The sequence below is a fragment of the Trichechus manatus genome, unplaced genomic scaffold (genome assembly GCF_000243295.1).
Source record: "Trichechus manatus latirostris isolate Lorelei unplaced genomic scaffold, TriManLat1.0 scaffold00087, whole genome shotgun sequence".
Classification (NCBI taxonomy): Eukaryota; Metazoa; Chordata; class Mammalia; order Sirenia; family Trichechidae; genus Trichechus; species Trichechus manatus.
In genome coordinates, this window is record NW_004444023.1 from 7,919,183 (window position 1) to 7,934,709 (window position 15,527).

Consider the following 15,527-nt stretch of genomic DNA (forward strand, 5'->3'; position numbering starts at 1 on the left):
AGGATTTGTGTATTGTCATTCCTGGGGACAACCTTCACATGAGACTGAGATTCCTGAATAGACATTTAGAGCTGATCCAGAAAGCACAAAGACAGAGAATCCCAGTTGCTGGCATTGTCCCAAGCACAAAAGAAAATGATCGAGGCCCAGGTGACTTTGGTTGGTTTTATGCTTTCCTTTGTCCCCTGCTGGATTTATAGAGGCCTGTAAAATATCAGTGCCGTTTATCTCAAAAGTATACACTTGGAAATGTAGGAACTGGAGAGAAATAAATTTAGACTCTGATTTAAACATCTGACAACATAGGATCAGGAATATGTATATTTCATAGGATTGACACTAACGTACTTCCTTGGTTGTGGGCAGGATTCAGTTCCATGAGGGCCTTATTTCCTTAGTGTGTGTTGGCCAGAGGCAGCCCTCACTTACTTGCCATGTGGGCTTCCTCAACATGGCAGCTTGCTTCATTAAAACCAGCAAGACGGAAGTAACATCTAATACGTATCACAGAATGACATTCCATCACCTTTGCCACAATCTGTTAGACAGGAGGAAGTCAGTAGGCCGGCCCGTTCTAAAGGAGAGGGGACTGTACAAAGGTGTGAATATGATCATGGGGCTGTTGTGGAATCTGCCTGCCACATGTCTTTCATTCAGTAAACAATTATTTTTGAGTGCAGAGTGAGATCTTTCGTTATTGCTTCTCCCTTGCACCATTTTCTCTTTCTGAAGTTATGGATAGTCATATGTTAGACGTTCTCATTCTATTCATTTTTACTAACCTCCTATATGTTCTTTCTTTCTCTTTGCTATATTTTGTATAATTTCTTCTGCTGTATGTTACTGTTGACAGGTCATCTGTTTTAGTGTATTACATATGCTGTTGTCTGTTAATATACATACATGTTTTTGTATATCTTTTTGTGTGTGCATATTATTTATTTTTCCCAAATCTGCCTAATCATCTTGTGTCTTGTCCTTTAGACATTTTGGATAGTTTCTTTCATTCTTGCACGTATACACACTTACTTAACGTGTACTTTCTTGTAATTCTGACATTGGCATCTTTTCACTGTAGATTCTGATATTGGCTGTGAAGACTCATGTTGAATGTAGGAATATATTTTATTCTCCCGACGTCACTAGCATTTATTTATCTCTTAGCAAATAGGTGGTCAAATGCACACACGTAGGTACACATGTATATACATATACACATGTATATACACATATGTACAGATATATATCCACTCTGTGTGTGTGTTTGTGTGAATGTGATATTTCCAGCTTACTGGATTTCACCAGTACACTTTATAGAAACATCTGCTTTGATGAATGGATGGTTGACTGAATGCACAAATATAGAATATTTTGTTAGGTTTTAAAAAAAAAAATAGGCATATCGATGTAGCAGCCTACATAGAGGAAATGAGCGGAACTGCTGTCCTGAACCTTCATCCATATCATTGAAAGGAAATCACCTCATTAAATAGGACCCTGTTAATACAGGAATCACTGGCATTTGAGGATGTGGCTGTGAAGTTCACCTGGGAAGAGTGGCAGCTTCTAGACCCTGCTCAGAAGAATCTGTACCGAGATGTGATGTTGGAGAACTTCAGAAACCTAGTGTCCGTGGGTGAGGACAGCTCCCCTGTGTCACTCAGCCTGTCATTGGCTTTTCCTTTCTCAGCTGCTGAAACCTCTGGAGTGTCTGTGGGCCTCTGAAGTGGTGGATTCTCACTGTATTCTCTGGCCCTGGATAAGTGGGTATCTTTTCCCTACTCCTGAGAGAAAAATCTTTACTTCATATGTTTGAAAATTGTTTTGTCCCATATGTATCATTCTCCAGTCATCACAAAGCCAAGGCCAATTTAGTATGTCTAAATCTTCTGTCATTTCCCATGAGCAGGGTATCAAGTTACCAAACCAGATGCACTCTCCAGGTTGAGAAGAGGAGAACTGCCATGGAGTATATTAGATGAAATCGATAGTCGAAACTTTTTAGGTGAGTGAGCAAAAACCACCAAGGGAGTGGACTGTGGAGGTCACATTCTAGTCAGAGTCACACAGCTGTGAGTCGTGTCTAAGGATACATTAACAGGCTTCCGTGTATCCATCTTCCCATGTGAGACCTCATTTTCTTTGTAGGAGTTTAGAGAAATATATACCTCTCTGTCTCTTCTGAGAAAGGATCCCTTTTTATTTGATCAATATCTTGATATTTTTGGTAGTTTTATTCCTAGGACTTTTAAATCTTTGCCATCTTCATATCCTCTTGTAATGTTCTAGTAGCGCCTAAAGTCCTCTTACTTCAGGATGAGGAGAGAGAATCACCATCAGCACAAAGCTGATTCTTATGAGGTGAAGGTTGACATACCTCCACTCTGCAACTTCCGTCTAACACCAGTCATGCCCCCCGCGGCACTCTCTACTTTTTTGTTGGGTTTAATAGTGCGTTGCAATGGCTACACAGAACTCACATACCATACTTCCAGTTAAGTGGTTTATTAAGGAAGTCACAAGGTACAACTTGGGATCAGGGTTAGCAGGCTACAACTTGCAATCAGGACCGGGAAACATGCAGGCAAAGTCTGGAAGGCTTCCTTGAAGTGGAGAGCACATCTCTTTTCTTCAGTGTAGGACATGTCCTCTTGGCCGTGCAAGCAAGCATGCCCTTCTCTTTGTTATGCATGTCCTTTCAGACCTCTCAGGTCTTCTCTTGGCCGTGCATGTCCCCTGTCTCCCTTGCAGGCCTCTCTGCCTTCGGCCTTCCTGCCATCAGGCTCTCCACTGCTACCCGACCCAAGTCAGTATAGTGGCTTAGTTTAGCACTCTGAGCTGCATTCCTAGCAACAGGTTTCTGCCATCACCACAGACTCTGCAACACCATCATCACTGGCTCTGCCTCAATACCTGTTACAGGCCTCTGACAGTCTTCAGCATTACAGCTCTTGACCTGTGTTAAACGCTCTTTTATGAGATTCCTTGTCTCCTCTCTTTGCTTCTCTCTTGTCGCCTCTCTTGCCTTTTATCTTTCTTCTTTCTGAAACCTCCGTGGGGTTGGCTGCCTATATCAGTAAACTCCTTGTCAGTCTTAAGGCATGGCCCTCCCCACAAAGCCAGGAATTGGCCAATCCTCTCTGTACCATATCCACTTCATTTGCATAGCCTTTAATCACTTCATTTCCATAGATGATAATATATTGACCAATCCCTGCAAGGTGCATAAATTGACCAATCACAGGTGAGGCTGTAGCCCAGGACCAGACAAAAAGTGTCAAACCATTAAGTTGTTTACTGCCTACCTAGGAAATGTTAATCAACCTGGACAAAAGTAACAAACTCTCTGGGGTAGAAAACTAGGGCAAAGATAACTCCTCAAGGCTTGGGAGAAAAATCTCTCAAGCTGTTTTTCCAGAGAAACAAGGCAAAAGCCACATGATGGAACTCACTTCACCACACCTCTCACCTTCCTTGCTATGAAATTGTACCTTCTATGCCTCTCTGCGAAGAGAGAACTTTGAATTCATAACTGTCCTGTGAGTATGGCACCTTCATCCCCAATTGGGTAATACTGATTTCCTTTCCTGACTTCCATCCCCACCTTGGGTATTGTGTCCCACAGTAAACTGCCTCTCACTGTGCCTTTGTCTGCTTCCTAAGCTTTACTTTTCCTCTATTCTGAGGTTCTCCAAAGTTTGTAATTTCCATTTGTTTCTTTGTTCTCCTAACCCCTTAAAGTTTCCTTCAGTCGACTGAGTGAAGCTCCTTCTGTTTCCTAGAGGAGACTGTCAAATTGCCATCTCCCTTGATATTGTCCAACATAGACTTTTTTCTATATATTTTACTCATCTTGGTGATAATTCCCCTATGAGTTCCCAATATCTGCAAGGAGCTAGGATCATCTCTCTGCCAAGAAAACCACTGTCAGTACATGTAAAAATGGCATGGGGTCAGTGTAACTTCACGAGGGGGAAAGAATCAAGAGAACAATCCAAGGCTGATTCCTATGATGCCGAGATCAGACATGCCTCCTCTCTCTGCCATCTTTACCAATTCTGACACCAACTGTCCCTCCCACAGCACTTTCTACTTCTAGGATGGGTTCAATAATTCATTGCAGTGGTCACACAGAACTCACTGACAGTACTCACGATTATGGGCCTGATTAGGGAAAAGTAGTAGGTTACATTTTAGGCTCAGGAACACTCAGGATACAGTTCTTCCGTCAGGACAGCCTCTTCCCAGCCGTGCTTGCAGACACGCCTCTCCCTGGCCCTCTGCCTCTGCCCAAAGACACTCAACTTTCTTCCTGCATGGGCTGGGAAGCCCACTGCGTGGTCTTTCCTGCCACTGCTTCTCTTCTACTGCTTCTCTGCCACCGCTTCTCGCCATCTTCTGGGTTATAGCTCTCTCTATGTCTCCTGGGTCCTGGAGCTTCTCAGTGCAGGGATCCCGGGTCTTAAGGATGTGCTCTCCACTCTTGGCTGTTCTTGGTGGTGGTAGGATCCTCTCTTTCCTGCCTCTGGGGTGGCTCATTTCAAGCCCAGCAGGATGGCAAAACTGACCAATCCCTTTGGCGGTCTACAGTTAGCCTATTTGCACAGTCCCACCCAGTCACTTGAGTGGGAATTACAAGACCATGGCGAGAAAGGCCACATAAAAAGGATCCATTGTACCACAGTACATCTAAAATCCGAGCCATCCCAGTAGTTACCTTGAATGTTCCCTTCCTGCAGGGCTCTCTGCTTTAAAGGTCTGTGCTACTCCTGATAATTTCTTATCTGGAGAAAACATTTTTTAATACCCTACATTCTCAGTTCCCATATTATCCGGGTCATAATTCTTATATATTTCAATTTACTACCATTGTATGTTTACTAATTCTGATCATTTTCCTAGTTCATTGTAAATGTTATCACTGTATTCACTTCACTTCTTTGGGGAACTTCTTCAGTTCCAAAGCTTTAAATATGAGAATGGTTAAAACCTTGGTGTTCATCTTTTTAAAATGTATATTATACCTGAACATGATCTTTTTGTGTTCTCTGTGCTTAAATCATATTTATATACTGAAGTTTGTCTGTTTACTACCCCTAGTCTAGATTTTTCTCAAGATTTACACATTCTTCTGAGTTGTTCGTTTCTGTACTTGGATATGTCATGACCGTCTTAAAGTTGATATGCTTAAGAATGTTTGCTTGAACATTCTATTCTTCAGTGATATTCCTCACCTTATTACAAGACAGTACTACTCTATGGCTCAGTCCAGATACTTAACAGCAACGCTTGATTCCTCACTTTCCTTAACCAACCACAATGTCCCAACCCCAGCAGCAACAAATCCATCAGTAAGCCTCCTATTCCTCCAAAATGTATCCTCATTTCCTCCTTCTCTTCCCACACTCGCTTTCATACCACTTTTCACAATTTCTACCTACTTTTCTTTCTTATTGTGGTGGAAATACATACAACGAAACATACAGCAAGTCAACAATTTTTACATGTATAATTTAGTGACATTGATTACATTCTTCAAGTTGTGCAACTGTTCTCAGTATCTTTTTTCAAATTATCCCACTGCCAGGAACATACATTGGTAAAGACTTAATTATTTTTTGTTTTTATATCCTTGATTATTTTGTACATGTGAGATGATATAGTATTTGTCCTTTAGTGACTGCCTTATTTTGCTTGTTGTTGTTAGGCGCCGTCGAGTTGGTTCCAACTCATAGTGACCCTGTGTACAACAGAACAAAACATTACCCAGTCCTGCACCATCCTCACGATCATTGTTATGCTTAAGCCCATTGTCGCAGCCACTGTGTTAATCCATCTCATTGAGGGTTTTCCTCTTTTTCGTTGACCCTCTTCTTTACCAAGCATGATGTCCTTCTCCAGGGACTGATCCCTCCTGATAACATGTCCAAAGTGTGTGAGACATAGTCTCCCCATCCTTGCTTTTAAGGAGCATTCTGGTCATACTTCTTCCAAGACTGATTTGTTCATTCTTTTGGCAGTCCGTGGTATATTCGGTATTCTTCTCTAGCACCACAATTCAAAGGCATCAGTTTTTCTTCTGTCTTCCTTATTCATCATCCAGCTTTCACATGCATATGAGGCAATTGAAAACACCATGGCTTGGGTCAGGCGCACGTTAGTCTTCATGGTGACATCTTTGCTTTTCAGCACTTTGAAGAGGTCTTTTGCGTCAGACTTGCCCAATGCAATGCGTCATTTGATTTCTTGACTGCTGCTTCCGTGGGTGTTGATTGGGATCCAAGTAAAATGAAATACTTGACAGCTTCAGACTTTTCTCCATTTACCATGATGTTGCTTATTGGTCCAGTTGTGAAGACTTTTGTTTTCTTTATGTTGACATGTAATCCATACTGAAGGTTGTGGTCTTTGATCATCATCAGTAAGTGCTTCAAGTCCTTTTCACTTTCAGCAAGCAAGGTTGTGTCATCTGCATATTGCAGTTGTTAATGAGTCTTCCTGCAATCCTGATGCCCCTTTCTACTTCATATAGTCCAGCTTCTCTGATTGTTTGCTCAGCATACAGATTGCACAGGTATGGTGAAAGGATACAACCCTGACGCACGCCTTTCCTGACTTTAAACCATGCAGTATCCGCTTGTTCTGTTCAAATGACTGCCTCTTGATCTGTGTATAGGTTCCTCACGAGCACAATTAAGTGTTCTGGAATTTGCATTCTTCGTCATGTTATCCGTAATTTGTTATGATCCACATTCGCTTAGCATAGTGTTTTCTAGGTTCATCCATGTTGTGGCACACATCAGGACTTCATTGTACAGCTACTTCCTTTATGTCTTTCCTTGCTTATTTTAGTGATTTTCACACTTCAGTGTCTGCTTTGTAAACATAAGGAATATGTTTGTGTATCCCTAACACCTTTTACTATGCATATGTAAAAATTGTCACAAATGTAACATTCTGCATTCCTCACAAACCCAAATATTTCGGGTGTATAGTTGTCATTCAGTATGGTTTTGTGGAATAAATGAGTCTGTCCTTCACCAGTTTGGATCAGGTGGCCCTCTAGCCTTTGTGGTCTGCTGTTTACAGTGACTTGCTTGTATTTTACAGTATCTGAATATTTTGCAAGGCACTATTTAGGAAGCAGCCAAATCTGTATTTCTTCGTAATGTATTATCTAAACTTGTCTCTACACTATCTGCTATTACTGTTTGGGTTATTTATATTATTGTCTTTTTACCAGTCTTTAAGGAACATTAAGCTTTGACTTCTATTTTCAGTGACTATCGTAAGGTTGTCACTAAAGAGCCACCTCATATCAAGGCATTTTTAAATCACCTTTATTACTAATTGAGATCGTGGAAGGATTCATTATTTTCTTCTTTTGTAGAAATCTGGAAAGTTGACGATCATCTGCCTGAGCACCTGCAAAATGAAAGCAGGGTGAATAGATCGGAACAACGCCACAAACATAATACATGGGAAAATATTTTTCATCAGCACAGAAGTCATTTTCCTTTAAGGCAAAATCATAATATGTTTGACTTACATGAAAAATCTGTGAAATCAAATTTAACTTTAATCAACCAGAGTAGAAGCTATAAAGTAAAGAACTCTACTGAGTTTAATAGAGATGAAAAAACCTTTCTTCATGCTAACCATGAGCAATTTCATACTGAAATAAAATTTCCTGAGAGTCAAAAATCCAATAGCACTAAGTCTCAAGTCATTAAGCATCAGAACACTCACAAAACGGAGAAACTGCATGTATGTAGTGAATGTGGGAAAGCCTTCATCAGGAAGTCTTGGCTCATTAGTCATCAGATCATTCATACAGGAGAGAGACCCCATAGATGTTACCTATGTGGGGAAGCCTTCTTCAGAAAGTTTAAGCTTACTGAACATCAGAGAAAACATAGAGGAGAAAAACCTTTTGAGTGCACGGAATGTGGCAAAGCCTTTCTCAAGAAATCACAGCTCAATAGACATCAGAAAACTCATACAGGTGAGAAATGGTATAAATGCAGTGAGTGTGGAAAAGGCTACACCCGGAAGAGAAATCTCATTATTCATCAGCGAACTCATGCTGGAGAGAAGCCCTACATATGCAGTGAATGTGGAAAAGGCTTCATCCATAAGGGAAACCTCATTATTCATCAGCGAATTCATACTGGAGAGAAACTCTGCATATGTAGTCAGTGTGGAAAAGGCTTCATGCGGAAGGGAAATCTCATTATTCATCAGCGAATTCATACTGGAGAGAAACCCTATGTATGTAGTCAGTGTGGAAAAGGCTTCATAAAGAAGGGAGATTTCACTATTCATCAGCGAACTCACACTGGAGAGAAACCCTATACGTGCAGTGAATGTGGAAAAGGCTTCAGCCAGAAGGGAAATCTCATTATTCATCAGCGAATTCATAGTGGAGAGAAACCCTACATGTGCACTGAATGTGGAAAAGGCTTCATACAGAAAAGAGATTTCATTATTCATCAGCGAACTCATACTGGAGAGAAACCCTACACATGTGGTGAATGTGGAAAAGACTTCATCCGGAAACAGTATCTCATTATTCATCAGCGAATTCATAGTGGAGAAAAACCCTATGTATGCACTGAATGTGGAAAACGCTTCATACAGAAAAGAGATTTCATTATTCATCAGCGAACTCATACTGGAGAGAAACCCTATGTATGTGGTGAATGTGGAAAAGGCTTTGTCCGGAAGGGGCATCTCATTATTCATCAGCGAATTCATAGTGGAGAGAAACCTTACATATGCACGGAATGTGGAAAGGGCTTCATCCAGAAGCGAAATCTCATTGTTCATCAGCAAAGTCATAGTGGAGAGAAACCATACATATGCACTGAATGTGGGAAAGGTTTCATACAGAAGAGAGATTACATTATTCATCAGCGAATTCATACTGGGGAGAAACTCTGCGTATGCAGTGAATGTGGAAAAGCCTTCACCCGGAAGGGAAATCTCACTATTCATCAGCGAATTCATACTGGAGAGAAACCCTATGTATGTAGAGAATGTGGAAAAGGCTTCATCCAGAAGGGGAATCTCATTATTCATCAGCGAATTCATAGTGGAGAGAAACCCTATATATGCATTGAATGTGGAAAAGGCTTCAACCAGAAGGGAAGCCTCATTACTCATCAGCGAACTCATACTGGAGAGAAACCCTACATATGTGGTGAATGTGGTAAAGGCTTCAGAAAAAAGTCACACCTCATAACACATCAGAGATTTCACATAGGAAAGACTCACTTTATATGCAGTATCTGTGGGCAATCTTATTCCCAGGAGTCAAGTTTCATTGAACATCAAAAAATTCACACAGAAGAAAAACCCTTTCAATGCAGTGAATGTGGGCAAGCCTTCTCCATGAAGCAAACGCTCACTGTACATCAAAGATCTTATACAGGAGAGAGAATGTATGGCTGCAATGAGTGTGGAAAAATGTTTCCGTACATGTATAGTCTTGTTACACATAGCAGAATACATACAAGAAAGAAATGTGTAGACTCAGGCATAGTGAAAGACCCTTCCACAGTAAGTCACAGCTCATCACATACCAAATGATCTCATGCAGAATAAAAACCCTGTTAATACAATGACTATGCAAATGCCTTCTGTGGCTGCTCAGACATCAGTAAACATGAGTGGGCTTCCATCAAATAGGAACGTATTCCACGTAGGTCAGCCTGTTGCCAGATCTGAAACGTCAGGAGAGAACAGAATTTGTACTGCAGAGAAATCTTATGAATGCAATGAATATGGAAGTGCCTTCAGTGATCAATTACATCTCATTTTATGTCACAAAAAATGTGTAGAATAACCCCATATACATTTACTGGGGAATTGGGTTGAGCAAAAATTTTTACCTAATTGGCTATGAAACATATCCTTAGGGAAATTATATGAATGCAGAAACTGATACTTATTTTTCATAAATATGTTCATCGATATTGAGACATAATCTAATGTTAATCCAAACATGTACACATTGAGTGCTCTGTTGTGCAAGTTAAATGGATGAAAGTTTGAGTTCATCTTAGTGGAGGAAATAAGTACTGAATTTTTAAAACAAAAGATCATTAGTAGCTGGTATGTTATAGTTGAAAAACCACACAGGAGGTGGTTGGTGGGAAAGGGGCAACACTGAATTGCCGGGAATTGTGGCACATATATATCAGTTCAGTTTCCCTAGCTTAGCGTCAAGGATTCATTGAAAACCAGAATGTCTACCATAAACTTTTAGAACTTTATACTATACACAGTGATTTTTGAATCAGTAGCCTTATATGGAGTCTATTCATTAATGTAACACATACTTTCTTTGTCCATGGTCATCTTCAAGGTGTTGAGGATACAGTGGTTAATGAAAAAAAGTCCATGCCGTCTTGGAGAGAGCATTGAGTTGAATTATATTTAAGTGGAATCTGTACACTCTACTTTAGTCAGTGGATGGAATATCCACTGAGTAAAATTGACATGGAATAATTGGTACAAGTGGCTTAGTTATTATGTCCTAAAAAAGTCTTATGAATATTTCTTTAAAAAAAAAACAGTTGCCATCGAGTTGATTCTGACTCAGGGTGAGTCCATGTGTGTGAGTGTAGAATTGTGCTGCATAGCTTTGTTCATGGCTGATTTTTCAGAAGTCGATTTTCAGGCCTTCAAAGGTGTCTCGGTGGACTCAAACCTCCAACCTTTCAGGTTAGCAGCCAAGTATGTTAATCATTTTCGCTACCCACGGAATTCTGTGGTAAGGACTCCTTTTGATGTTAAACATGTTAGGATTCAAATAAGTTATTTTTTTTTAAAAATGCTCATGTCTCCCCAAGTAGATTATAAATGCCTTGATAGTTTTTTGTGACTACCCTTTCGTGCTCACGGGTACCTTTAGGAACCAAGTACTTTTTCTGCCTCTAAGGGTTTATTGGTAGGCTTTAGAACCACTTTGGTATGCGCTGTCGTCAGGGCAGAGACTTACATAACTTCGTAAAAAACAAGGAAGTAGGTCAGCCCTGCATTTGAGTGTTGGGAGGCATTCATGAGAGTGGATGCATCCTGAAGGAGTGCTTTTGTATCTTTGGGCTTCTGTACAGTGAGATAAATCTTGTAAGTATATTTACTATTTCTTTTGTGGTGTTGGGAAGGTATAGTCACCGGCATTCGGAAATGTTTTAAGTAAAGGAGTTATTTTCAGGGTCAAAACGTTGTAAGTGCTCGTTCGTGGTATACTTCCTGCTTAATGGTGTTGAAGTGCCGTTAGCATTTTTTCACCTTTTGATTTCCAAACAGCAAGATAAGGCTTGAAAGTTTATTTGCTATTTTGTGTATGTTGGGAAAGTGAGATTTCTGGTATTTGTTGATAGTGAAGTGGGTAAGACATTTCATGGCTCAAAGCAGTGTGAGTGCACGTTCATGATGTACTTTCTGCTCATTGGTGCCAGGAAGTGCTGCTTTCATTTTTCACCTGGGAAAGTGTGGGTTTTTTTTGCTGGCCCTGGAATGATTTTTTCCCGACACAGTCATCTTTTTTCAGAAATGGCTAAATACCTGTTAACTCATTGCTGTTGAGTTGATTCCGACTCATAGCGACCCTATAGGACAGAGTAGAACTGCCTCCATAGGGTTTCCAAGGAGCAGCTGGGGGATTTGAACTGCCAACCTTTTTGTTAGCAACCATAGCTCTTAACCACCGCGCCACCAGGGCTAAATACAGGCATAGCCTAATGGCTGAAGAAACTAGAGCTTTTTTGTTCTTTACCAAGTGATGATAATTCTGAGGATGAGTGTGACAAAAGTGTCTCAGAGGACAGTGGGAAAGATTCTGAGAAGAAATGTGACCAAGGTGCCTCAGAGGAGGCTACCTGTCCTGGGGAATCTGAAGCTTGTGAAGATATCAACAACAGTGAAATGGTATCAAAGGATGATGAATCAGTCAATGATGCAGAACAAAGGGGTCAACCAGAAGAAAACTAAGGGGAATGGTGTGAGGATGTCTTCTATTTTGAACAGATAACAAGCTCGCTTGAGCAAGATCCCAAAGTTTACCTGAGCATGACCCATGAAGAAACAGATTATTTTTTGTCTATCTTTACAGAAGAGCTATTTACAGAAGGAAATTATAAAGGACCAAACGAATCTGTATGTGACCTAGGAGTGCAGAAGATGATGTAGAGGACAAGAGATTAGAGTGACAAGTAAAAACTGGCATTCGACAACTGTAGAAGAGACAAAGACATTCATTGCTGTGCATATAATGATGGGTATATGTATCTTGGAGCCCTGGTGGCACAGTAGTTAAGAACTTGGCTGCTAACCAAAAGGTCAGAAGTTCAAACTCACCAGCCGCTCCTTGGAAACCCTATGGGGCAGTTCTACTCTTAGAGTTGCTGTGAGTCGGAATTGACAGCAGTGGGTTTGATTTTTTTTTTTTTTTATATATGTATCTTGCTGCAGATGAAACTGTATTGGTCCAATGACCCCATCTTTAGTGTTACTGCTGTGCCAGAACTTAAGTCTACATCAAGATTCAGGAACTGACTGAGAACATAGACTGCAATGACATTTCAAAAGCCGTGCCTGAAGGACAACCTGGCTACAACTGGCTTCACAAATTGCGCCCTATCATTGATGTCTCAACAGCTGCCTAAAGGAAGTGTATATGCCATCAAGTGTCATGGTGATTGATGAAAGCATAGTGCCATTCAAGGGCCATTCATCAATAAAGGAGTACATGCCAGTGAAGCCCATCAAGTTAGGGTACAAAGTGTGGTGCTTGGCTGACTCATGAACTGGCTTTGTAAGTAACTTTGAAATGTATTCTGGAAAAGCAGTGTAGACAATGACTCATCTCTTTCGCTCAGTGACACTGTTCTACTTGGACTATGTAACCCATACAACCATTTTCATAGGCTCATTGCCTTTGACAATTTCTTTTCCTCCTATTGATTAATGAAAACCATGCACGACAGGGAACTGCATGCTGTAGGCACACTGCGACCAAGTTGAAAGGGACTACCAGGAATGCTGAGGAGTAATGATAAATTACAGCAGGGAGAATCTATAAGTTTTATACAAAGGGATATGTGTCGGCAGTAAAGTGGCAGGACAATAAAACTGTGACAGTTTTGTCCATGTTCCACAATCCAAAGGACATCACTACTGTCAGAAGTAAAAATAAAGGTGATTCTTCCTCAGCAATCACATGCCCCAACGCAGTTGCAATTATGGGAGGAGTGGACCACTTTGACCAGAGGCATGAAAGGTATGCAATCAGAATGCACTCTTCCAGATCGTGGTATCTATTGCTGTATTTCCTTATTGACCTTGCCGTTGTAAACAGTTATAACGTGGAAGTGTAACAACAGGGGCAAATGTGACCAACAGTCCTTCAGGATTGCTGTCATTAGACAGTTTAGTGTGTCCTGGGAAACCAGCAGCAGAGGAATACTCTCCTGTCTTGTCAGGAACAAGCCTGGAGTTAATGGGGTGCCAAATGATGTCCGGTTCAGACAGGTTGGAAAGCATTTACCTGTCAAGACAACCAAAAGGCGATGCAGAGAGTGCAGCACTAAGAAGAAATGAACTTGAACAACAATTGTGTGCAGCAAGTGCAAAGTGCCTTTATGTGTCACCCCATGTTTTCAAATTTTTCACTAAAAAAAAAAATAGGTATGATAAAACAATCTTTACCCTGCCTTGCCCTGCCTTATTCCACCTATCCTACCTCTGGAGTCCAGTGGGACATACTGTATCCCACATAATATTTATAAAAATCCATCAGACATAAAATATTATCAACACTGAATGATTGAGCATGCATTCCATTAGTGAAAAAACATGACATCACCAAAAAATTACATTCAGTCACAAAATGGTTACATTTTAAAGTTAAAAAAATGAAAACAAATAGAATAAAAAATTCAGTTCCTTAATTTCACTAGTCACGTTTCACATGTTCAATAGCCTTGTGTGACTATTGCCTACAAATTTGGATGGCAGAAACAATGAGGAAGACTTTTCTAGCTCTTTATACGGCCGGAAAGTGTATACTGAAAGAAGTTGCCGTCATTGCCATCATCCCAGGAAGAGCACTGGCTTACATGATTGTATATTTCCCAGCAAACAAAAATAATTATGTATTGACTTGGAAAATGTATTAATGATCCCATAAACTAATAAAGGTTTGTTTTGTCGTTGAAGTAACCAAGCCACTGAAACGCACTTTACAGAATGGAACTGTCCTCTAGAAACATTTTCATGTGTTGTTAGCTCTAATAATAAAAAGGTGGCAGAACAGAAAAGAAGGATCCCCTAAATAAGTCAAATACAAAGCCAGGAAAGAAATTTAGTCTCTTAAGAATGGTTGAGCATATATGAAATGGGAGTAGGTGAGATCCTTTTGGGTTGTCTTTGAGGTAAACTCTTATATCACCCTTGGGAGTTGCCACTATTTCAAGACTTCTGGTCCTCTGTGACCTACTGAGTTGACATATGTGATTCTTATTATTTTTATCATTCCTTCTCACTTTGCCTGGAGTGGGGCTTCTGGCCTATCTCCTCTATCCAGAGTTTCTTTCCTTAATGCCATATAAGTTACAGCGAGTACGCTCATAGGAAAAGAGATGGAAATTTGCCATGCAGACCCTCTTTCAGAATTGTATTCTTGGTTGTTGGGTAATTTACTTCAGAAATATTTTCAAGCACCGTCACTGTAATAACCAGTTTTACACACTGGGGATACATTTGTGAAACAACTACATGAATAAGAATCAGCATAAAGCTGGTTCCTATGAGGGGGAGGTCAATTATATTCCCACATTTTATTGTTTCCATTGTTCTGACAACACCCGCTATGCCCGAGGCACTCTGTTGGGTTAATTTTCTCTAAAGTTTCACAGAGCTCACTTCCTGCATTTATGCTTATGTGTTTTATTAGAATAGTAACGAAACACAACCAGAAGTAACAGGATCCAACTCTTTAAGTTCAGCGTCAGGAAGAGGTACAAGGACGGGCAACCTCTGTAAAGGTTCCCTAAGCAAAGGGCACATACCTCTCTTGGCTATCAGGGCAGTTTACCAGCCTTTTGCCTTTTAGGTTACCAGGACAGGAGCACGTCTTTGTTGTACAGATACTTGAACCCCCAGTTGACCGTAGTTTTTTGTCTGTTTTTTAAACAAAGTGTTAAAGGTGTGCGACCGTATTCTTTTTTACTCTGCCTGTGGAAAGAAATTTAATCCGTGCCATGTTTCCTTTTGAAGCTCGAGACTCTGAAAATCTATCCATTTTCACAAGGGTCAAAGAGCCAGGAAGCGGGAGGGTTTCAGTTGCTTCTCTTCTTCCCGGCGGGCCCTGGCTACTGACCCAAAAGCTGACACTTTGCCTTCTGTACGGCTGGGATTCAAATATGGCCACTTTCAGAGAGACATGGCTTGTCGAGAAGGGCGCAGACATATTACCTTCAAAGACAATGCCGGAAATCCTACTGTTCGCGAGCCCACAA

The 15,527-nt window shown here is 40.7% G+C and overlaps 1 protein-coding gene across 1 annotated transcript; it reads left to right on the plus strand.

Annotated features, from left to right (window-relative positions):
• The first annotated feature begins 3 nt into the window (after positions 1-3).
• LOC101350477 (zinc finger protein 432-like) lies at positions 4-9,536 on the plus strand. Its single transcript, XM_023736386.1, is given in 5 exon segments — positions 4-150; positions 1,510-1,636; positions 1,910-2,005; positions 7,391-9,264; positions 9,266-9,536. Coding segments are annotated over 5 exon segments (2,244 nt in total). The 5' UTR covers positions 4-135; the 3' UTR covers positions 9,398-9,536.
• The last annotated feature ends 5,991 nt before the right edge of the window (positions 9,537-15,527 follow it).